At 38.8% G+C, this 25,678-nt stretch overlaps 1 protein-coding gene across 2 annotated transcripts; it reads right to left on the bottom strand.

The window, feature by feature from the left end:
• Positions 1-241: 241 nt before the first annotated feature.
• ttc39a (tetratricopeptide repeat domain 39A) lies at positions 242-24,548 on the bottom strand. Of its 2 annotated transcripts, XM_061033474.1 has the most exons (21): positions 24,282-24,548; positions 23,159-23,209; positions 22,966-23,016; positions 22,565-22,618; positions 15,490-15,594; positions 10,084-10,215; positions 9,022-9,062; positions 8,666-8,733; positions 7,662-7,726; positions 7,448-7,547; positions 6,917-6,982; positions 5,318-5,426; positions 5,061-5,128; positions 4,903-4,962; positions 4,511-4,672; positions 3,708-3,799; positions 3,377-3,497; positions 2,845-2,950; positions 2,505-2,619; positions 2,218-2,334; positions 242-2,106 (listed from the first exon to the last, which is right to left on the bottom strand). In XM_061033474.1, the coding sequence occupies exons 1-21, from the start codon at positions 24,329-24,331 to the stop codon at positions 1,992-1,994; spliced, it is 1,848 nt and encodes a 615-aa protein (XP_060889457.1). In that variant the 5' UTR covers positions 24,332-24,548; the 3' UTR covers positions 242-1,991. The 2 variants fall into 2 exon arrangements, with proteins under 2 accessions (XP_060889457.1, XP_060889458.1); XM_061033475.1 differs by lacking the exons at positions 22,565-22,618; positions 22,966-23,016; positions 23,159-23,209; positions 24,282-24,548 and adding an exon at positions 19,010-19,194.
• Between the last annotated feature and the right edge of the window lie 1,130 nt (positions 24,549-25,678).

Here is a 25,678-nt window from a genome sequence, read left to right as displayed (position 1 = left end):
CATGGCCACTTTAGGGTAGTTTTGTGCCAATTTCAACGTTTCACGTGATTACCCCTTACAAGCAGTTCTGCTATTATGTGCAGTTCTGACATCATTTGCAATTTTATCTGTCGCTGCCATTGCCTTCAGTAGTCACATAATAAGAGGATCTCACTGTAGGCTTTTTTTTTTTTTTTACTAGATTAAATCACAAGTGTATTTCGTGGTTCAGACAGTGGTACAAAAATGACAACAGAAAATGTGTTGTTTAGAAGCGTTTCATCATTTCATCTTAAATTACAATAGAAACATTCAGTATGTACAGGAATGTCATTCTAGTCAGTGGTAGCCTTGCCCTGTAAAATATTCTGATTGTAAACATCACAATGCCACTAAATCAGTTAAGAATAACTTTTAGATAAAACCACAAATCAAAAGGGGGAAAAAAAAGACTATTGGCCAATTAATTACAAGATAATAAAATATTCTGTCACTGGAATAAACCAGATAGTGGTTGCTATTAAAGCAATTTGAAAGTTAATTTCCTCCACCATAAAACAATGAAATTTACTCCTAGTCATCCTACGGAATCCTAACCCTTAATCTAATGAATAAATAAGCAGGGGTCTAATTGCAACACTTGAGACACCATCTGGGTTCCTACTCTTTTGACCCTGTGTTGCTTGGACACAGCCCGTCAAATAACGTCGTCACCAACACAATTAGAGGTGACCCCTTGTTGTCATGACAATCACTGCAAGAATTTGTTGATATACAGATTATTATATGACAAGATTGTAGTTCAAGTCCTTCTGCAGGTGGTAGTTTCAAGCAGAGCTCAAACAGGAGCAGAAGAGGAAGTTCACAAAGCAGGAGGAATTGGTAGTTGCCACTCAGAGCTTCCTCACTCACTAAAGATGCAACAGGCAGACACGCTCACAGTCCTTTGCTGCTCTGCCTGAATGGCCTGTTTGTTCAGGCTCAAGTACTGTTGGAGTCTGTCCCACACGCCAGGAGGAGAAAAGGAGGGAGTTTGCCTTTCTAAAAGACACATTCATCTGTCCTCTTAAAACGGGACAATTTTTGTAGTAGATGCCATTTACAGTTTATAACCTGTAATTCAAATAGTTGAACTCTGGAGACTTTCTTTGCCTAGCTCTGTGCACATTTTCTTGCTTCTTTACACAAAACTGCAAATGACACTGAAATACATCATCATTACAGATTTGATCATTTCTTTCTTTCAATTGTGAGTCAGCATTTCGAAATATTTTCAGGAATGGAATAATATTCAAAATAAATATTTTACTCTGAGGCACTCTATAAACCAAAAGCTGTCAAATAGTGTAAAAGTGAAACCCACACTCATACATGTATATCTAATTCAATCAAAGTGGTTTTGATCTAAAAATGGGGAAGTCACAAAATTTCAGTTTTACCTGATGATGATGTCAACAAATAAATATGTATCATCCTTCATCATAAGTCATTTAATATATTATCTCTAATTTATATTTGATCATAAGGAGTGGGAAGGCTTTGTAACAAAATATTCAAATGCGGGCCACAGGGAGTTGATGTCAGTAAATCTATGGGGGGTGGTTGGTGCTTTGGCTCTGCCAGATCCAAGCCTACCACTATGGACTAGGCTTAATCTTATCCTGGACTAGTAGCTGAAGTAATTTGTATTATATACTACATAATTTAACCTTGTTTTCTACCGTATAAGGTGTGCCCCTTATGTATGGTCACAGTGCTAGACAACCCAGCCTGCTAAAGCAATGTTTCATAAATATAGGTTCATTTCTCAACTTGTCTGTCTTTGATATAAAAGGAAGAGGAGTTCAACATAATTTCACTCTGGACGAAGGCTTATTAAACCCACCCATCCCAAGGTCACATAGAGATGCAGTGCCCTATAAGGGTGGCGCACATACAAAAAAAAAACAACCATCCCTCTTCCTCTACTTTCCTGATGTAAAAAAAAAAAAGGCTGTTCCCTCCCATGTCTGTTACGGGCTGGAGGGAACGTGGTTGCCATTCTCCCCCATCGCCTTTGCTTTGAGCAGAGCAGCCTGAATCCGGAAGTGTGTCCGAGATTCCATCGAGTAGTTTTTGTAATTTTGCCTGAAAAGCAGCAAAAAGCAAAAGTTAAAAGTCATTTAATTGAACATTGTTATTTGTTATCAAAAAAGTTGCAGCTGTACATCCTGTCTGTTCTGCTTGTAGAATACTTACTTGGCGGCTTCAAGCAGTTTGATAGCTTCATCTTTTCGGCCATTGTCCAGACACAGCAGGCCGTGCTCCAGCAGGGCATTAGGAACCAGGTAATGGTCATACTTAATCTGACTCTCACTGCAATTAATTGGGGATAAAAACATGGATTGAAGTATATGTGGATGTGTAGTCAGTATAAACAAAGACTTACTATTATATAACCAGAGAATGTGAAACAAATAAGATGGGCTTACACAGTTCAATACAGATACTGTATAAATCTGTGCATGTTACTGAGAGAGGCTTACTTGCAGAGGACCAGAGTAAAGTAGTGTTCGGCCTCTTCTTGGTGCCCCAGGTGTTTGAGACACAGTCCCTTTAAGAGGCTCAGAAGACACTGGTCATCTATGGAGAACTCATTCCCTGACAAACAAAGAAAATACAGTAATTGATTTACTTTCAAATTTAGTTACTTATATACTACATAATTATCTAATGTGCTCACAATACATTTAGCATGAGTGTAGCCTCTAAAATGCAGTCTGCCTTAAAAAAAATGTATATTAAAGAAATACAGTATAAACTATGAATATTATACATTACAATCACCCTCTTCCAAAATAAACCATTTTAGATAATTTTGCATACTGCTCTCAAGTTTAGCCTGGGCCTCTTCCAGTGTTTTAAGCATGCCCTCTGTCAAGTCTCTGTGTTTGCCAATGACTGTATAACCGTTCCAGATGTACATCATCTCCTAGAAAACACAGAGAAAAGAAAGAACATTTTCATTGATACAGGTGAGCAGAAAATGCATTTTCACTTTTAAAGAAACTCAGTTCTATAAATGGATTTTAATTGAACAACTGTATTCATTACATCACTAGCTCTAAGAAAACAGCCGCCATTTAAACATCCTTAAAGAGACGGAATTGGAGTTACATCCTAATTGGTCCGTTCATTAAATGCAAATCTTAGTAGGCTGCCCTACGTGATTGACACATGGCTTTCAGATCTGTTTAAACTGTCACCCCTGTGTGATGCCAAACAGCAATTTCTGCCTCTATTGTTGGTCAAATGACATACGAAAGAAATCCAAAATAGTATCAGTGCAAAAATTCTGTCATGCTTATACATCAAGTAAAGCAGTGTGACACGTTTAATAGCTTCATCCAGTACTGACCAGCGGAGGAGCAGGAAGAGGAATGGGGCTTTCTGCAAGGTAGCGACGTGCTTTCCTGATAGCAAACTTCTCTGTTGGTAAAGATTTCCCTGCTATTTTCTGCTTCAGCCCAGGGACCTGCCTGAAATATGACGAAGTGCAAACATTGGTGGTATTAAGAAAATATGTGACACCACAATTATAGCCATACACATCTCAAAGTTTACAAAAGAAACGTCAGTGTTCACTTTAAAAAAAAAAAAATCAACTGCCTGGTAGACATCACTGATGATATCACAGTGTCACAGTGAGTCATGTCTGCTGCTGTAAAGCCTCAGCTCTTACTTCATACCTGAACAGAGTGATTGCAGTCTCCCCAAAGGTTAGGCAATCATCTGCAGTGAGCATGCTGAGGTAGGCTGCTTTCATGTACGCATAGGTAGCCTGTAGGAGGGAGAAAATGGTTTGTTACTGTAATCACATCTTTTTTTTTTTTTTTTTTTTTTTTTTTAAGATGAGGAGACAAAAACTACAAACTTGAGGAAATTAGAGGGTCAGAGCAGGGCAGCAGAATACAGGTTTGGTTTTAAAATGCTAACTAAGCTTCCTGCCCCTTCAAGTGGCATAAAATGTAATGAATTTTCTTTTTCACCTTTGTTATCAAATATTTAATACATTTTATCTCATGCACTGTTCCCGTCAGGTGAAAACAAAACTTACTACTACAACATAAGACGCTCCACTGAAATATAAGTTGGGAATGAGTTCTGTATAAGGTTTGTGTCATAAACACAACTCCTTTAAGACACCACATTTTGAGTTGATTTTAATGGTGTTGCTTCTCTACAAACTGAGAAAAGAGCGACAACATTTTTGTGAAAAAAAATGACTTAAACAGAATTTCAGGAATCTAAAACATGTGCCAAACAAAGAAATAGGGGTTTTATTTCATGCCAGCTTCACTGACTTTAGTGCCTTTAACCATCTGTGCTTATGTCAGGAATTTCTTGAAAATTTGCCCGTTTCAACACAAAGGGTGACTCAGCTCTGAGTCACCTACTTGTGATGGTGTGAGGAAAGTACCCAGTCTTCTGCCTAATTTTGTTTCGCCTATTTGGTCAGGACATGTTTAAATCCATCTCTTCTGTAGCCCACCTTGGACCAGGAGTTCTCCTTGCTGAGCAGGTCAGCGTAGAAGTAGGCCATCTTCCAGTGCCTCTTGTATGTGAAGCACCACATGAGCTCCCAGTAACACATGTGGTGGAACTGCTTCCACTGCTGCTGAGCCTCGCAGCACTCCTCAAATCGCTTGATAGCCTAGAAACACACCAACCACAGAGAATGTAACCTTTTAAACCATATTCAGTGATTTCAACATGTGCGCGACTCGATATAAAAACAGGGATCTTTTTATGACTTTTATGTTATAAAATGGAGAACCAGCTTCATTGTTTTCTTTATTTTAATCCTAGTTCAGATGTATCTTGACAAAATCTTTATTTTTTTATAATACCCCCCCCCAGATCAACAGAATGATGGGAACTCACAGCATCTAGGTTTCCTTTAATCTCCTCGATTCGACCAGCGAAGAACAAAAAGATGGATCCCTGAAAAAAACCCACAAAAAAAACAGTACGTTTAGGAACACTTCAGAATATATTTTATCTTTTTTATTTTGATAACACAGCTCTTAACACTGTCAAACCTTGGGATATTTTTTGAGATATGGCTGCAGTAGTTTCTCTGCATCTTCAACATCTCCCTCTCCTGTGCCTGTAAGGGACACAAAAAAAACAACAGAGTTAACCATGTCCGTTTTCATGGTTTGTCGCAGCTGCCCGTGAGTGTGTGATTGAGAGATGATAAGAGAGTGTGTGTGTGTGTGTGTGTGTGTGTGTGTGTGTGTGTGTGTGTGTGTGAGAGTGTGTGTGTGTGAGTGTGTGTGTGTGTGCCCTTTCTTACCCAGTATAAAACTCATGAAGGTATGATAACACAGCAGCAGCATGTTACATAGGAAAGATCTGAATGTGGTTTCTGCAGAGCCCTCTTGTAGCTGCTGCAGACCAAACTCCTACATCAACACACACAAACAGAAATAAACACATACAGTTGTGCACACATGAGCTGGAACACACACAAAAAAAAGAAGCATCTGTATGTCCACTTGATCCTTTTTAGGCATTTAATCTGAACAGAGAGTAGTAACAGGTGTGTGTGCACATTTATGAGAGAGCATAATAAAGATATACAGATCAGGATATGAACGTTCACACTGTTCAGGTTATGGTATTACTCTCAACTCCAGATTTGATTATTTGATTGATAACATTTCATTGTTTTGCAAATTAAAGGACAGCTGTTTTTTTTTTACATTACTTTTATATTGTTCTTTTATTCCCTGGTTCTAAAAACAAAATTACTTGACTGATGAATACATGAAAAGTCATATTTTTTACAACCGCAACAAATAAACAGCTCATGATCGAGAGAAAAGGATCAGTCATTAGTTTCTATTTGAGGTGGGGGAAAAAATGTATTTATGTAAAAATCAATGTTCTTATCTTCTGAGATTTTGAATAGATTCATAACTTCCAAAAATCTTTTTTTTTTTGACTAATCAGTCACTCCCTGCTAAGTGCTAACGCTAGCTCTTTAACTCAGTAGAATGCCACATGGAGCAGCAAGAAATTCAGCCAGTCTCACAGATGACTGGAATAGATCCTGAAGTATGTACTATTTCAAAAATAGACTTTGAATCATGAATCCAGAATTGTTTTGAATCAAAAATAGATTTACAATCGAACCGTGACACCAAAAACCACAATGGATTCGAAAGTTCAGACACCCAAAGATTCCCAGCCCTATTTATTATGATAAAAGAATCATCTTAGTCATTTAACCATCAATCTTTACAGCTGAAGAAGTTTCATGTTTCATGTTTCACTAAACATATCAGGTTCACTTCTGTTAACTGTGTTAGTCATAAGATTTACTACAAATTCAAGGCAATATTTGCTGTGATATATATTAGTCAACCAGCAAAACTGCAACCACAGATACAAGTATTAGTTCTCTTCATGTTCTTTTCATATTTAAAATCAAAGACCCATCACTGCAGTGGTTCTCAAACTTTTCAGCTTGTGACCCCCAATAAGTCTGGAAGCAGAATACAAGTAATTTCCATGTATAGACTTTAGCACTGAGTGGACATTTAATCCAAATAACCACACAGGTATGTTCATCTCTGTGTAAAGAGCAGCAGACACCTTCATTGGTGATGTCATGTGCAAACTTACATGTTAAGTCTTTTTACACATTTCCATTTCCATTTCACGTAATAATACGTTGGTTTTTTTTTTAATTGAAATGTTTTTTGTATAAATAGTTTTTAACAATAATTATTAAATATACAATTTAAAATGATTTTCCCCGACCATCACTACATTACTGTACACAGCACAGGACAATCCTTTACCTGTCAAACATGTGTATCCACCCTCTGTCCTATCAGCTCTTGCTTCTGTCAGACATTACTGGCTCTTACTCACTGGCATAACTCACCTTATTACCAGAGAAACCGACAAACTCCAGCAGCTTGAGCGTCCGCGTGGGCAACATGGAGATCATCTGCAGAGAGTGGACAAGAAATGGAATAAAAAGGCAAATCGCAAGGTTACATCAGGATTTATTTTCTTCTTATAACAAGGGAAGGATCATGAATTAACCAAGTTTACCAAGTAAACCAAGTTTCCACTGCATATAGACAAAAAAGTAGAACAGGAAATCATTTACATTTATTTACAACTTATTCATTCTTGATGTCTTAGGTTCAGACATCCAAAGTAAATAATCAAAACACTTGTAGATGGACTATGTTTTATTTTATTTTTCATTTAATCAGGAATATCCCATTTAGATAAAAACATGTTTTTAATTGTATGTGTGTATTTTTAGTATAAGAAGATTAAGAATTCTATTAATGTACCTCAGGCTTGATATTTTGTGGAAGTCCTTTATCCCCAAATGATTTTCTTTGACCACATTTTATTATTTTTTTTTTTTACAAATGCATGTATTCATCTGTCAACTTACGAGATTAAAAGCTCCTACTCCCAGTTTCACACCACCTTCAAAGTGGCCGTGGTTTTCCCCGTGAATGTATCCAGCTGACTGGAGGACCGTGTGAAGTTCTCTGTGAGGTACACATGGAAGATGCATTTCAATTATTTTTTTAATTAGAAAAGGAGAATGAGAAAATGCGGTAAAGTATAACTGATAAAAACACATGACAAGATTTAGATCTCACTTGTATGTCTGGTAGCTGTTCCTCACTTTGATTCCCCCTTTGATGAAACTGATCATGTTTTCATCCTGAACAGAGAGTGGAAAAGAAGCAGAGAATAAGTTATTTTTTATTATAAATATAGAAATAGAAGGTAGAAGCTGAGGCAGATTAAAGGGATACTTCACCCATTTGCATTAAGCTTTGTATCATTAGAAACCTGGTAGTATTTTTGAATGGTCGTGCATCCTGCCTTCATTTTCCACTGAGATTGGAAATCTTTGTATTTCTAAGTCTGAAAAGGAGCTTCCAGTGACGAAAAAAATCGGCATTTTGCGTCATCGGAAGCTGTTGCGGTTAGCAGGGTGAAACTACAACGCTAGTTCCTCATATTTTCGACCACTGAAGCTACAGACCAATCACAGATCAGTGGGTGGGAACTCACTCCCAGAATCGAAACTTAACGTCCGGCATATTACTTGGAAGCTTTGCTAACAGGCTCTATGGAGAAAGTTGATAATGGCGAAAAAATATAAATATAGCGGTGAGACAGCTGATGCAGACAGGCTGGTCTTGTGTCTTGGCTGCTGTGGCCACTGGCCGCCAGGGCCGCCGCTGGCTGCCGTAGCCGCTAGACGCCACTTGCCGCTGGCCGTCGGTGCTCTCACTGTTTGCCTATGGACACAGACATAGAGTCTGTTTTCTGCCAGGAATTTCCAAGATACCAATTCCTCCTGGATTAAATCTCGGAATCAGTTGAGGAAACGGCCTTATGTTTTGAAGTAAATATGTCTGTAAACCTGACCTTAGTGGGAGTGGCCTGCGCTGCTGTGCATTCTGGGATTTGGTGTCTTTCAGCCACATGAGCCAAAAAGACACTTTCTGCCTTTTCTCGGACAAGGCACCAACTTCAAAATGTATTTCACATTTCTACTACATATATGACCCAATGTCAATACAGATTCATGTTTCAAGGGGTGAAACATGAATCTGTATAAGTCCCTATAAGTGAAAGGCTGTCTCCTGACCTGAAGGAAGGTGAGTGCTGCCCTCTGCAGGAGACATTCGGCAAAGCACACCTCTGCATGGAGTTCCTCTGATGTAAAAAAAATATATATTTTCACATTGTTACAATTAATCACAAAGCCTTAAAGCTGCAGCATTATTCCAAATACAATGCACATATGTACACAAACACATACAATGTGTATAAAGTATTTGACAATAGCACACAGACACACAGAGGCAAAGATTTGAAATAGTGTACAGCATTCAAAGGCGTTAACTCTTGAACCAAACATCTTAAACTGCCTCCTCAATTCTGAAACCTGCTGCTTTAAAAACAGTTACGCTCCTCATATTGTCAACAAACGACTTGACTGACCTTCTGTGAAGTTCTTGGAGAAGCTGGACTTCTTGCGATGCCTGAGTAAATAAAAACAAAATCCAAGAATTTATTATGGATTTTTTTAAAGACAAGTAACATTTAAAATCAAGGCAGGAAGGGAATACAGAAAAAATAGGAAATAATTAAGGCAGTAATGGTTTAAGATGATACTCCACATTCAAATATAAAGATCAAGCAATGGTGCTGTCATTGCTAACATTCTAGTTAGTTGTAAAATGGGAAAATAAAGTGCTTTTTTTTTTTAACAAACTGACACACAATGGGAACAATCAGGTGAACAGAACAAGATCACAAACTGTGGTTATGTGGTTATAAAGTTTAAGGATCAGGATACGGAGAAACACAGTTTCTTAAAACCTTGCTTTTTATTTCTGTATCATTTTCAGCGACTTCCTGTAGTTGTCTATGATAAGAGACTTTGTTAAGTAGCCAGGATTGTGTTTCCGCAGCACTGTTGACCTGCATTTCTTTGCGCCTCTTGTTTCTATTGAAATCAGTGAGTCAGCTTCTTTCCAGGAGAGGCAGGATGCTGATATGCTGTAGGCTGAAGTTACCTTATGATGCTGAGTGTGCATTTTATTTCCCAACAATCAGACACAAAATTGAGAAGCCATACTGTAAGTGCAGCCAAAATACTGATCAGTGACAGTCTGTTAGAGGTGTCTTTGAGGTTTAGCTCATAAGTCTGAATCATGACAGACTGTCACATTGGCTCCAGGAAAAATATTCACACACTGCTGTGACATTTCTTTGGCTTGTGTGTTTCAATGATTCCAGCATGCACTCTGCTTTTGGCATGATGTAGCTAATAGGAGACAGTGTTCAGAAGATTCAGTTCCATTTATTGTGTGTCTGAATGTAAAATGCTATTTTCCAAATAACCTCTTATGGATACATTTTAATTACCTTCAATCTTGAGAACTTGAAAAAACTTGCTTTCAGGAGATTTTATTTTTTATTGTTTTTACTTCTACAGCAGACAAAAGACAAAGTGCTGCTGGGTTTACATTTCACCCTGGTGGTTTGGGAGGGTCTTACCGCTGACAGAGAGCCTGGGCCTCCTTCATGGTGTTTCCTGCAGCCAGAATGTGATGGGGGTCAAATGTCATCATGGCCTGCATCTCCAGGATGGTGGCATAGGTGAGAGCGTGATACATGCTGTCTTTGGTTCTATGAAATAGAAAACACACTTTGAATTTTTCTGTAAGAAAAAAAAAAAATCACATTTTAACCAACAGGTGATTCACATGAAAAAAGATGCTGTTTTTGGTGTGTTAATAAAGGAGTTAAAGATTCACACAGTAGTTATTGAATGAGGGACAGAATGACTGAAGTAAAGGATATCTAAAAAAAAAAAACAGTTAGTGTATATTAAAGATCCTGCGGTTGTTGGTGTGTCATGTTACGCCCTGTGTTTGACAGAATTCCTGCAGGTACTTAAAAGGATGAAGGAGGAGTAAAAGTGTCACACACATTTTTCCAGTAGATTGACTTGTTGCTCCAGTCAAAAGAGGCTGCTCTTCTGGTTATAACCCATTATTTAATCTATAAAAAAACTCAAGCTAAACAATAAAAATAACATGGTGCAATGCCATCAATATGCTGTCCTGCTGCCGTTTAATTGCACGGTTTAAATAGTTTCATATGTTCTGTATTAACCTTCATGTTGTGTGTTTGTTCATGTATTACAAACATGCTCACTTTCAGTCATAAAGGCAGAGGGGTGTAGTGAGGAATGCTGCCAGTCTGCATGTCTGACATGCCGCTGGTGTTCACCACAGACTGACTCATGTGACCAGCCGCTGGGGAGTTACACTGTGTACACACTGTTACAAAAACTGGAAACAAAGTTTTCAGATAATAATCCACTTAAACTTTGCTTTTTGATTGCACAATTCATAAAGAAGAGAATATGTTAAATTCATTGAAGAGAAGGAGCGACAGACAGAGATTGAGGTATCATAATCTGAGTGGCTGTCATCTTGTCAGGGTCGTACATTTGCATCGATACATCAGGATATTTTTTAACAGAGAGCATAACTTTCTCTACTACTGAATCCACCGGCATAACAGGATACAACAACAACTTAGCAACAACCAGGAAGTTACATTGGAGAGTTAATGAAGGCGGAGATACTTCTTGAGAAGCAGAGCGATTTCCCTGTCTCGTGTCAGACTTATGTAAGAAAAAAAAACTCAACCTGGGTAACCTTTGTAAGATGAAGCTGTTAGGTAAATTCAATTGCTCGTAGCTGTGTTGAAAGTGGCTGAGAATGTCAATTATTTCACAGCAGCCCTGAGGTATTTTTCAATCACTATCATCCCGAGGCTCCGGGAAACAAAGAAAAGGTCTTCCCCCTGCTCACAGCATTAAAGCTGGGTTTCCCACAAAATGTTGACAAGAAATTCCACCATGCAAGGACAGAGCGGTTTTGTACATTCTCCAAAATTACTTGTGTGGATCCACGCCTTTGAGTCAGTTCCTCACGTGTAAGTATGAATCAGGAAGTTAAGTAATGGCAAGAGAATCGGTACAAGCAAAGCAGTTTGTTTCTGTTCGTTTCTCAGTTGGAAAGTTTCAGAAATGAACAAATACATTCCAAAACTAGAGGGACATTTTTAACCTCATGGCAGGCTTCAGTCTGATAAGTTAGATTTATCTTGTCCATAGTTCACCTTTTGCACCCCCTCCCTGCTACAGCTGTAAGGAACAGGGTATGATGGGAGATAAAGATTGCACTGTTTTGGCTATACTTTGTCTGGTGGCATGTTTGAACAGACCAGAACAGAACAAACCTCTGAGGTGTTGAATCCTGACTGAGAGAGGAAAAATCAATTAGCTGGTTATTAAGCAGGCATGTTTGTACAATGTTGTAGGTGAGTCTGCTGTGGCTGCCTGACTTTAAGAAACAAGTAGCTTCGACTTTTACATTTGAAACATATAAGCGATAAGCAAAATGAAAGGACAGCTCTACCTATAGATTTATATAACAGGGTGTGAGTTGCCCACTGGTGTCTGCATGAAGAAGAGTTTGGACTATACGCAGTCTCTGATGATGAAGAACATTTAAGAAAAGGGGCATCCTGTAAGGCTGCTATCAACCGGCGGCAGTAGCTCAGTCTGTAGGGACTTGGGTTGGGAATCGGAGGGTCACCGGTTGAAGTCCCGGTTAGTGCAGGTCCATAGGATCCTGTTTGTGCGTGTGTGTGTATTTCGGCCTATGTTTGTGTAGCATGTTAACTAGACAGAGTGTAAAAATGAATTTCCCCTCCCGGGATCAATAAAGTATAACTTATTAACTCAAGCAAACAGGTGATAAAACATTTTGAAGCATTACACATTACTCACCAATATTCAGTTTGAAGCTAATGCGAGGGAAAACAACGTCTCCAAGTGAGTGTGATTGACAGACCTCCTCTGGATCAACTGTTTTTCTTTGATTTAATCCATAAGACTCCTGCTTCTGTGTTGACTGATTACAATCCTGAACAATCGTGAATAACTGTGTCCAAATATCTGAATTAGCACTTAATATCAGGATGAAAATGTCGTCCCACATCTTCCTAGTTGATTTACACAAATCTCATTTCACACTTTCCTTCAACAGTACGACAAGCGGTACAAGTAAGTGCAAAAACACTATAATGGCTAACCCTGGACCTCTACCAGTGCTTGCAGGGATAGACTCCAGCTGCCAGCTGCCACTGTCCATAAACAGGAATGTAGGGGTAAAATAATGCACACATGATATTTAAATATAGATAATGAAAGCTCTCTCTGAAATACTATTTTGGCTTTCCCTTAATAAAGACATGTCACACCTTAAAAAGTCTTACTTAGGACTGATGCCTCAAACTTCAACGTAAAACATTTTATCTGATCCTTACTGTCTCAAAACTGCAGGGAAAGGCTTGTAGAAAGGAAACATTGATTATTTGGCAACTTGTATGAAATGAATCCAACTTTTTCATTCAACAAAAAACTCCTGTATACCTTTCAAGTACAGTGAAGTAAGTAGAGACAACAATCCAGCCCACATCACAATGAAGCCCAGAATGATTATCAAATAGACCTATCTCTGCTGACATTCTTTCAGTCCTCCTCCTGCATGCACAAAAGCAACCATCAGTGCTATAACAGCTACAAACATGTTCATATTTGCCACTCCTGTTTGTTCAGGTGCTCTAGCAAGTGTGAAGCTAAGGAAAGAGAAATCTTTACAGATTATTAAGCCTTGGTTAAGAAGCAAAATAAATGACACCATTTTAAAACCCTTTCATGCAGGAATTATGAAATAGTGAAGCAATACTTATTTTACTTCTTAGGACATGCAAAGTAACATTTTTTATTAGCTTTTAAAAAAATGCATTCTTTTTGAAGACAGAAGTCCTGCAACACTGCAATGCTAAATTTTAGCATTATTTTTTAATGCATATACAAATCATTGAATTTCTGTTTATATAATAATATTGTTCCTTAATTGTTACTTGATGTAAAAAAAAAAATCCCCTGTAAGGGTCTTATAGAACACTAGAATTGGAAAGATATTCCTGAGCCACATGGCAATGGGGTTTTTCCATCAACCATCTTGACTTTGGAGAAATGTATGGTACATTTACTACGTCTGTCTGGTGGGTGGCAATGTATTGGATGACTTGCTTGTGTCCATTAAAGAGGCTGATGTGAAACCATTCCATCAAGACTAATGCGTTTAGCAGAAAACAGCTTTTTACCTGCTGTCTACGTTAGTGACCAGTATGCGTGAAAGGGTTAAATGTTTTTGACACTTACAGCATCATACATGTAAAACGTACAATGATTTCCAATCTAGCTGTAGTATAAAAACACATAAAGAATGTTACAGGCTAACAGGAGCCTGTCCCCAGTCCGGGTGTAAACCGGCACTGAAAAGACGAAACTGGGGCCAAGGAGTGGCCCACAGCCTCAGAGAAGAAAAAGAGGCTGGAGAATAATAGCAAAGCTGTGATAAACCCTCTGATAATAGAGGGAGAGAATGAGCAGTGGACAATAGAGAAACTTGATGACACAGTGATGGTGTACTAGTAGATGTAAAACCCTGAGAGGGAGTGAGTGTTTGAGACTCAAAGTAACTTGTCAGTCAAGTAAAGCTTTTTATCATTAAAATCCTCCAGCATCAGCAGAAAACGTCCTTAAGCTCCGAAGCTCTGGAGTGACGAAGATCTCTGCTTCTGTCCATGCAAAGGACACGGTATTAAACATTCAATTTATTTATTGTCTATCAGTTCTTATATTGCGATCTAAAACGTTAAAATGTTGTCGTCATTATTATACAATAAATAATTATAGCAGGACTTTAACCATTTTTTTTCAACATTTTTATGGAGCCAATAAGATGTAATTGCTTTAAGAAAAACATACACTCATAACAGGAAACTATTTAATCTATTAGCTGTGGATATTTGAGATAAATCAACAAAAGCAATACAGCAACAGATAAGGGTTTTGCCGAATCATCATCAAAACAGAAGCAACAGAAGTGCGGATACCTTCATCCTGAATATAACCTTGAAACGAGGCAACCCATTTATCAGGCAGCTCAGTTAGGCTGCTGTATCTATCTGTTGTTATTCTGGTTATTTAAAGGTCTTTCCAGGGAGAGAGAGAGTGGGGAATGACAAAGATAAAGATAAAGATAAAGATAAACTTTATTGATGGTGGAACTCAAGCCCAGGCCGCCGCCTGTAGGGCCACAGCCTTCATACATGACGCGCGTGCACTAACCAGTAGGCTACTGGCTAACTCAGGACATTTTAGAAAAGAGTGCTCTAGACCTTACTCTTTGTAATATTATTTACAAAAGAACATTAATCCATCATGAGCACAGCGCTAAGCAACATTCAGTGAAGTTACAGTGGCAACATGCATAGAATGACTATGCTATCTTGTGGATGCAAAGCAGGTATAAGCTACTTGTGTTCAACTTAAACGTGCAAAACTCTTTAGCACCAATCACAGACACTATCAACAGGTTCCTGCATTATGCAAGTCTCTTCAGGCACAGAGATACAGTTAGCTTACATCAGTATGCTAAGATGACCACAATCACTTAGCTAATATGCTGATGCATAGCTGGTATTTCCTGCTTGGTTTAGGGTGTTAGCATACTTACATTTACTAATTACCATCAAAATGACATTATAGTCAGAGTGCTTTGACAAAGAAGACGTGTCATTGTATTAAAGGCACAGTAAGCCTAATGACCGAAACAGTGAGGCAGCATGCATTCGCCTGTATACCAGGATATTTAACAACTGTGTGTAAAATCGTGCAAAAACCCCATTTTCGTTGTCTCTTATTTGATTTTATTTGTCCATGAACGCACAAAGCCAGGTGGTTCAGGGCTCCTAATAGAGCTGAGATCAGCAGCTATATTAGCACGAGGTTCAGGGTGGCTTTCCTACCTGCATCTGAGCTGGGCCTGTGCCTCCTCAAACTGGTTTCTGAGGAACAGATCCAAGGCCGACATGCAGTCCTCCAGAGCCAGCGACAGGTCCGACCGCAAGCACCTGTATGACAAAACACACAAAACATATCGATGAGAACGGAATGTGCATCACCATCTGATAAATAAGGCAGGCTGAGGTGGAAGCAGGTCTGTTGAAAAAGGAAAGGAAAATCCTGTTGTTTGATTAATTCGAGGTGGATGATTCCTCAAGTACTAAGCCAGTCAAGTTCACGACAATTTATATAGGACCACAAACCATTAGGTTGACTCATATTTGAAGTGTCAAATATTTCCTGTCACCTTTCCCCAACCACAGTAACTGTCTCTCTCTCTCTCTCCCTCTCTCTCCCTCTCTCTCTCTCTCTGCTGCAGTGACCCTGTTCTCATTTACAGCCACAAAGGCTGGATCTTGGTATTGTTTCAGTTTACATACTCTTTCCTCTGCAATTCAACCCTTTTAAGTCAGACCTTTTAAGCAACTTGCCTCAACAGTGCGTATGCTGTTGGGGTTATTTCTGTTTGCTTTACACTGCACATTACAGAGGGAATCAGCTCCATTACAGTAATTCACAACCTCACCATTACCTCTATGAAATACAGTCTTGAACACTTCAGACGAGGGAGAGGTGATGTTGCTGCTTGAAATAGTTTTATTTCCTCTTGTAAACATGACATTTTCTTCTACATCAGCTGTGTTAGTAAAAGTGACACACTTCCACTCATAATAAGTGTAATTTTGCTTTTTATTCATGTTGTAGGGCACATGACCGTCACACAACAAGCGTAGAGCATGACTAAATGAAGCACAAGTCATGACAGAATCCTTCCTTCTTCACCAGCCGCCTTCCACTTTGATCTCACTCAGTGTGACTGATAATGGATCTGCTTAGATGTTTTATTTCTCAGTGTCTGGGCGAGAACCGCATGTAAAGAACACATTAACATTCAGCATAATGAGCTGACAGAATGAATTGAGTTGATGTATCTGAAAGGCTGATTCATTTCTCTCATTGCAGTGGAAATTAAAACTTCAAGAGAGTTATTTGCTTTTCTGGTGTCTTTATTTGTTTGAGATGCCATTTCATTGATATGAAAGGGAAATCTGGTTTCTTTAAAATGCAGTATGGTTTTGCCCTTCTAACTTCTGTAGTGTAATGATTTATTTTGTTGTATTGTGCACGTGACGATTGTTCCCCGTTGACAATTGAGTAGCTTTTACAAAACCTGTCAAGCAGTGTTACCACTTTGACAGAGCTGCAGAAGAATAGAACAGCAGTGACTTAGACAGTAGTCCCTCTACATTCCTGCCCATTACAAACACAGAGGAAGCGTAACAAACACACACATACACCACCAGACCAACCACAATAAAGCAGCACACACACACACACACACACACACACACACACACACCCCCACACAAACTAGCGCAGTTCTCGCTAACGACATGCGGGTGACTGACTGCTGCGTTCACCATATGACCGGTAACAAGCCCAGCTTCCTCATAACAGCACAAGACTCACATTGACAACTGCTATTAAAGAAATACGATTTTTTTCAGTTTGCATCGTCTTCATAGCAGAGCAAAAACTTACAATATAGAAATAGTCTTAATGCTAGTTATCTTGTTTGCTTTTGTGGGTCATATAGAGAATGGTTCCCAACCTTTTTTTCTTCTTCTGACTACTCAAAGCGCTTTCACACCTGCAGGTCACAGTTACCCATTCACACCACATTCACACAGTGATGGCAGAGGCTGCTAAGTAAAGTGTCCATCAGTATTAACTAATCCCATTTATACACGTTCACACAACGCTTACGAAGCAGCAGGAGAAATATGGGGTTAAGTGTCTTTTTCATAACCAGTAAAAAAACTCCTCACAGGAGCTTTAATCAAAGGTTATGTGAGAACAGTAGTATTATGTTGTGAATAAATAATACAAATATTGTTAATTCATTCAGACATTTTCTATTAAGTGCCTATCATAAAAAAAACAAACATTAAATCAAAGGTGATAAATAATACAGACATCAACAATGCCAAGCGTAACTGCAACAAGGTAGCAAACTGAGTGTGTTTTTGTCATTGATTTCAAGGATATTGCTGCAGAGTCACATGTCTGACCAAAGAGGCCACTGACTACATCAAACAGGGGCTTTCTCGACTGTGTTGTAACAGTTTTCCATCTGTGTGAGTAAAGGTGAAGCAGCATTTAAAATCACAAGTTATACAAAACTCTATAAGCAATCAAGCGGATGGATGTTTGAACAGCTAACTACATCTTTATTGTGTATGCTAATCCCAAAGAAACTTCACAATAGTCACACTGTTCTTTTGCTGACTCTACAATTATTTCCTACACTTTCACTAAAACTTGACTCTCAAAGTCGACTTATTCAACCATATGAAGTCTTTTTCTTCATAGGTTAAGAACCTAGATGGAAACGTATCTCCTGTCAGGTTGAGATGACACGCATAAGTTATAGATAAATAGCACATGTAAATAATTGTTGAAGGAGGGTGGCGTTTTGGAGAGCCTGTTTGCTTATGTGACTAAAGCAGAGTCTGTAAGCAGCAGGTACAACATTACTCTGATTAAATGTTCCTGTTGGCCTCATTAGTAAGGTCATGTAAGGGGGATATAATAAAAAGATAACAATAAGTAACTTTTTAGTCATTTAATCAACAGTAACATTTTATCATGGAGTAAATCAAATTGAAATGGTCCTAACTGATTGGAGGACAGGATTTCTGTTAGGTTTTCACTTTTAAGACAATGAGACCTCAGACAGAGATATGGAGCAAGCTCTCAGTTAGCACTCAGTAAAGGAAAGTGTCCCTAAATTAAGGGAATAGCTGTCCACTGTATGAGAAAAGAAAGACATCACGGCCAGCACAAAGAAGTGAGTCTAATAGGTCGAGGATGTCCATACTACGCATTGTCCCTATAATTGAATTGAACTTCAAGTCAGCTGAAATTCTGAGTTGATTTCTCCAGAGAGAGCAGCTTACACAATGATAATCCTTATCACAGGCGCACGCATGAAGCCACTTAGCAGCACACAACCACTTTATACGTGCACACCCCTCCATGTGCCGATGAAAAACAGAACAAACACACACACACACACACACACACACACACACACACACACACACACACACACACACACACACACACACACACACACACACACACACTCTCACACCCCTCCAACAGTGACGAAGCATTACTTTACGGCCTGTGGTTCGCTGAGCTTTCATCACATTTGTTTCAGCGGCCATAAGTTGTTCTTAGCGTTCAGCTGTGACACAAAAGAGCTGAGCAGCACCTAAAATAAACCAAGCAAGTTTGTCCACATGCCTGAGAGTCCCACAGCAAGAACACACACACACACACACACACACACACACACACACTGACAAGGCATCTTACAGAGGCCAAACTACCATCAAAACATGTGAAGAACCTTACCCGTTTGACAGAGTCTCTTCCTCTTCTGACATTTTCATCTGGCAAAGTGTGTGTGTGTGTGTAGGAGAAAGAGATGGAGAAAGATGGTAGAGAAAAAGGAAACTGCAGAAGTGATTGGGAGCCTGGGGCTTTTCCAGCAGTGCAGTGTAATGGTGTGTGCCTCAGCAGCAGCAACAAGAGCAGAGGCAGCAGCAGAAGGGCAGGCGGTTTAAAAAAAGAGAGAGTATGAAGTAGAGAGGGAGGGAGGGAGGAAGAGAGGACAAGGAGGAGGAGGAGGAAGAGGAGGAGGTAGGATGCAGCAGCAACAGCAGATCTTAATAAGATTGGGATGACTATCACACGAGGGGAGAACACACTGTCTATCTGTGATGCTACACACACACACACACACACACACACACACACACACACACACACACACACACACACACACACACACACACACACACACACACACACACACACACACACACACACACACACACGCAAAGCAAAAAAGCTTGACAATCTCTTCCGATCATCATACTACACATTGCAGTCCAAACTGTGATTGGTTAATGCAAAGTCAGGGGGCGGGCTTAAATACCCACTATTCATGGCCTGAGGATTTTTATTTATGAAGGGAAACAAGAAACAAGTTAATGTCCGTCACATAAAGTCCGTCACATAAAAATGTCTGCCACTGTAGTTTTAAAAAGAAAAATGAGGCTTGAAAGGTTGTTGAAGAGTGTGCTGGTGCGTACTTAGAATCTCAGTTCCAGCCTGCTGCAGTGGCAGAGACTGAATGCTGCAGCGACCACAGAGGGTACAGGAATAGAAGACAGAGATGCAGCTTATTCTGGAGAGGCCTGAAATCATGAATGAAAAGAGACACAGCAGCATAGCATTTCACCACTTTTAAATCTCGGATTAGATGTGTGTGATAGAGAGATGTACAAACACACGCTCAGTATATTGATAAGCGTTATACTCCATTTAGCTTTACTAGCTGCAGGGCTCTGCCACTGAGCACACAAGTTCCCTGACAAATGCTCCCTGATTCAACTTTAATAGAACATAATCCGTGTGAGGGCTTTAATTACATCCATGTATTTCTTGTTTTGACAGATCAAAATGACAGCTGTGAAAAGACCCACAAAATGCACAAATTGTAACATTCACTGAGCCCCGTGTGAGGGCTGCTCTGTTCTGTATCTGTGCCACAATAAACAACTTTGTCATCAAGTAAGAATCCATTTTTTTTGGACAAAAACAGAAAGAATGGCCGTCAGGCCCAATTGGATGCCTTCAGATTGCTTGTTCTACCAGCCCACAACTCAAAGATCTTCAGGTCCAAAGTCACACAAGACAAAGATTGCAGAAAGATCCTCATATTCAAAAGCTAAACAGAAAAATGTTGAATAACTCCAATCATATGATTAATCAATTAATTAAATAACAACTTGTTTTGCTACTTAACTACATCACTGGGGGCTCGTGTGTTTGAATAATGTTGGAAGAGAAACAACATCTAAAGTGAACAACATGATTACAAAATTCTAAATTATCTGCTGACCTATTGTAAATAATATTTCTCTACAGAGCCAGACACAAATGGTGTCTGTATAGTACTAGGCACACATACAAACCCCACATGCATAGAAACGTAATTAGTAACGGGAATAAAAATCAGAGTCATGTGACTGTGTCTTGAGTCCTCAACACAATTTGACAGATTTTTCTCCTCCATGGTAGCCACTAAAAATAACAATTACGGGAGTGAAGCATTACAGCACAGATACACGAGGGACGTTAAACTCTTTATAGACTGTAGTGAAAAGAATAATGATTAATTGTTGCTTCCATTTCTCACGTGTGTGTTGTGAGTTGCACAGAGAGTCACGGGTTTAAGGTGGACATAATTAGATTTGATATGCTGCTGTCCCCATGGAGGAGAATTGGATTTGGCAAGAGAAAAACAAGGATTGTTGTGATTTCAAACTATGTAGGCTTTCAGCTTGATATAATTATATGAAATATCTGCGACTTTCATTGACCAAACAATTGTAAATCATCCTGAGTATTTCTGGTCATATGCTGGTATCAGGGCAATAGAGCTATTCCTTAAACAATCCCAGGATGTTTTACTGCACAACAACAAGGATTATAGCCAACAATGACCCCTGAAAACACATTTATATTAACATAACCTAACTTGAAACTGTTGAATTGAGTGATGCAAGAGTATAAAAGATAATGCACTAGGGGCTGAGGTAGCATAGTGATTAGTCGTGTTCCATGTACGGAGGCTATCGTCGGCTAAGTGGCTAAGTGGACGGCTCAGGTTTGAATCCCACCTGTGGCTCCTTTCCCGCATGTCATTCCCCACTCTCTCTCGCTCCCCAATTTCTGACTCTATCCACTGTCCTATCTTTAAATAAAGGCATAAAAAGACAAAAACAACTTTAACAAAAAAAAGAAAAAGACATGCATTAATTCTTTGAAAGGTCAAAGGTATTATGCTTATTTGCTTCTTTTTTTTTGTTGGCAGTTAGATCAAATACGAGCCATATACTTTTCTCATTAAATAACAAGACTGAGGAAATCATCCTTTCTCCTTGTTTCTAGTATTTGTGCTAAACTAACCTCTGTCGCTTTAAATGTATCACACAGATAGAAAAGTTGTATCAGTCTTTAAATTTAAGTTATCGTACTCAAACTCCGGTCCTGCCTTATATATTAGTGACCTGTCAATTCGGCCAATTATGGATACTTATTTTTTGTAAATACAACATGGTAAGAAGAACCTATCTTCATCTATTTGATGCACCAAAAACTGTCAGGTTAACTGTACATTAATGTGTGACACCAACAAACAACAACAGTGCAGTGTCATTTTAGTCAGCTACCTGAAGTCAGCGTCAGTTTTTTTTGTACCAATCATTTTTTTTATTTTTTTTTTTATCCTGCTGGTATTGTAGTGGTACTTGGAATATGCCGATACGCATGTCTGGGGAAACCTGTAGCCAGTTCACTGCAACAACATAGATAGGTGATTTTGATTGGCCCAACCTGAATCAGGTCAGATGGAAAACTGTGAATTCAAGAAGCACCAGACACAGTGCCCAAAGATTCAAGATTCAAAGCAAAACAAACACGAGCTTGCAGATTTGTCTTTTTCCCAGGGTAATGTAAAAGTGCTATATTTCTCACCTTTAACTTTTACTGTCCAATTTAAATTAGATTTAACTGATCATTCATACATGAGAAAGAATGCAGAAGTTATATATTTTAAAGAAGAAGCTTGTTCACACTCATGTAGTTTTTCTGATGACCTGTACCTCCACGTGTCACTAATATGTAAAGAAGCCCTTTAGGTCAGCTGTCACCAGCAATCTGCTAACAGCGACTCACTGTCAAATGGGATTGTAGAATAGTAGAAAAACAACGTTTGTGAAAACTTTTCAAGAGGAATTCTTCCATTCTGTACGACACCTGCAGGTTTTAGAGGATTGTGCTACTTTAAGCAGAGGTTTGCTCTGGTTAAAGTATACAAAGCACATTATTCTAACTTACCCATTAGATGGATTTGTTGATTCTGGACCATTATTGTTTCCGGGTAGATGTAACCTGAAACAGAAAAAACAAAATTGGGTTTGCTAAGAAAAAAAGAAAGGAAATCTCAAGGGATGGAAACAAGCTTAAAGGACAGCTATTGTTTGAGGAACATGATCATGAGAACCATAGAAACACAGACACTGATACATGCAGACACTCCCAGGCTGCTGACTTGTTGACAATGTTTTATTTCTTCTGCAGAAATGAACTTGAAAATGCGGAGAAAGTGCCTGTGCCTGATGTTGGGACAGATCTTTGGCAAACTGTAGTGATACATTTTAAAACCCAAACTGAATCTGTAACATAGAAAATGCTTTTAAATGATGCTGACTTAATTTACTTTCATTTCAGTCACTTACCTGAAATCTGTGATGATGGGATCCATCTCTGGACTGTTTATGACTGACAACCTGTGAAAGTACATTAAAGTCAGTGTGTGTCAGTGGAGGCTCAGTGTTACTGTAATTACATGTGTTATTAGCACTGTGAGTAGCACTCAGTTTGTTGATAAATTGTTAAATGTGACTTAGTTTGTGCACATTGTTAACGTACCGACTCGGGGAGTCCGGACTGTCGGGTATGTCTTGCCCCTGCGCGACATCTCTGTGAAGAGGTCAAAGGTCAGCTTAGACAGAATATTACAGTGGATGTCATGATAGTGAGAAGAGGATGTGTGCGAGGGTGTCGGATTTGAACGTCTGGGGGAACAGACGAGTACGGAGTAGTAAAAGCTTGAATCAAAAGTTTTTACCGGCATAAAAAAGCTCTGTGTGACAAATGATAGCAGTCTTCAAATTAATGTCAAAAGTCAAAATGTTGTTAATTAATTTAGCCTAGCCTAGTGTGTGACCCCTTTCACATTCAGCAGGTTGTACATTTTGTCCCACATCACTGGTTGCCTGTCTGTGAGGAGAGCCTCTCATGTTACACTGTGAATTCCATAATTTTAGTTTCCTGAATATTTCAAACTATGGCATTTTATGAAAGAGTAAATATCTTTTTTTTTTTGTATGGAAAATAAAGTTATTTTCACCTTAATGTTTTCAGATGACCCTTTGTGATCATTTTACAAACAAGAAGAACTTTTTTTTTTGTAATTTAGTTTGATGTAAAAATAGCTTTAAAAACACGAGCCATGCAGCAGAGACAAACACAAATCAAACACTTTTTTACTTTGTTTTTTTTTATCATTAAGTGTATTTCAGCCCACTGCTGTACATAGAAAGCCTGTTTGACCACATCATCATGACAACAATGTAATGTCTAACAGGCTGCAGACTGAGTGCAAGACAAATAAGAGCAGGTTGAGACCGTAACAACAAACTTCATATTCAAACAGTAGGCTGCTTTTCCAATGGACTCACACTGCTCAGCCTCTTTGTATTTATTACATGTGTGCCTGCTTCAGATGATTTCCCCTGACTGATAGGTGAACAGTAACAGCGTTGTAACAGTGAGAGAACAGAAATCATCTCTGACCCATCTACAGTAATCAGGTCTGAACGTCACCGATCACATCTCGAGTATTCAAATGAGTATTTGTGTGGTTTATAGAGGATCTTTCGTTGGTCTTGATAACATAGTAACTTGATGATAAAGTGCGAGAACACTATGAACACAGACAAGTATCGACAGGGTCTTGACCTACACTGATTTTTTTTCCTCGACTACTCACTTTTTGCTGTCATTTTTCTTCACGCTTCGTCTCCAGTTCATAAAACTCATTCCAGAGACGTGAGGTCCGGTGAAACAGCAGAATATCCCGGACAGAGCAGGTTTACACAGATGGCATGGATGAACAGACTGACAGTCAGACAGTCAGACAGACAGACAAACAGGGGAGCAGCTCACACTGAGTTTACACTGACAGAAATGAAGACAGAGCAGCTGCAGTCTTCCTTCTTCCTGACGTGGGTAAGGTGTGTTGCTCTCATCACCATCAGAGTGACTTTCCTATTTAAATACATGCACACTGCAATGTGGCTGCTGCAGGTGGCTTCATGGTCCTAAAGCCTTCCGGGTTATGACACATTTCTGGTTAACTCTTATCAATCTTGTCTATTATCCTTTTCCCTAATCTTAACGTTGGTCAGCTGAAGCTGTTTCAGACGTGCTATACAAATAAACTTGACTTACAATAAACACATCCGTCAATGAATACTAAGACCGAGTACATAAAAATCAAGAATTTAATGTATTGCCAAAACATAATGTATAATTAAAGCTTAACAATAGTTGAGTAATTTAAGTATTTATGGTTATACAAATTCTGCCTGAATGTGACTGTGCGTATTGCTTCAATTACAACCCAATAAAAGTCTGTAGTATTTAGCAATATACTCTTCTGATAATCAAGTCATTTGAGTGCTTTTACTTTTGCATACAATTCAATTTGGTTGATACAACTTCTGGAATTGAAGAAAGTATTCGGAAATGTAGTGAAAGTAGCGATTAAACTGTGTTAAAAACTGTTAAAAAAAAAGTACAAAATAATTCATTCTGTGTGTGTGTGCAGATTAATTTGTTGGATTTTTAACACAGATGAATTATCACACGTGGGTATAATTTTAAGGCAGATGAACAAGACGGAGCTTATCTTAGTTACCTCATGTACAGTTGGTTACAACATACAAATATGTTAGAGTAAGAGTACAAAGTAGTACACCAGTGATGAACAAGTGATGAGAAGATGTTCTGAGTTACAGAATGTAAAGTTTAATATATATTCTAAAATGTAATGATTAGTGTAAACCATCAATGCCCTCTTCTATATGTGCTTCTTTGTGGTGACTATAGAGCGGAATAATGTTGTCAAATGTACATGTTTATATTCCTGTTAATGTTTTTTTCTTAATGTCGACCCCTAGAAGAATAGCTGAGCTATCGGGTACAGCTAATGGAGATCCTAACAAACACACAAATTCCAAAGCTTCTTTAAAGACAAGAAAGCAGGACGTTTTCATGAGTAAGTAATAATAATGTTATTTTCTGTCAGTAGAAAAACAAAACTGTCCACACCGGCTGTTAAAGAGAGGAACATGACTGAGTCCCAAGAGAACACACAAACTGCAA

The sequence above is a fragment of the Labrus mixtus genome, chromosome 3 (assembly GCF_963584025.1).
Source record: "Labrus mixtus chromosome 3, fLabMix1.1, whole genome shotgun sequence".
Lineage (NCBI taxonomy): Eukaryota > Metazoa > Chordata > Actinopteri > Labriformes > Labridae > Labrus > Labrus mixtus.
This window is presented reverse-complemented; position numbering and strand designations above follow the sequence as displayed.

Excerpts from the sequence above, each read along its gene's own strand:
- ttc39a (XM_061033474.1), bottom strand. The coding sequence starts at position 24,331 with ATGAGTTTTATGAACTGGAGACGAAGCGTGAAGAAAAATGACAGCAAA. Across the intron at positions 10,216-15,489 it reads CAGGCCCAGCTCAGATGCAG|AACCAAAGACAGCATGTATC; the intron begins GTAGGAAAGCCA and ends TCTATTTCATAG. Across the intron at positions 5,129-5,317 it reads CTTCATGAGTTTTATACTGG|GCACAGGAGAGGGAGATGTT; the intron begins GTAAGAAAGGGC and ends TGTCCCTTACAG.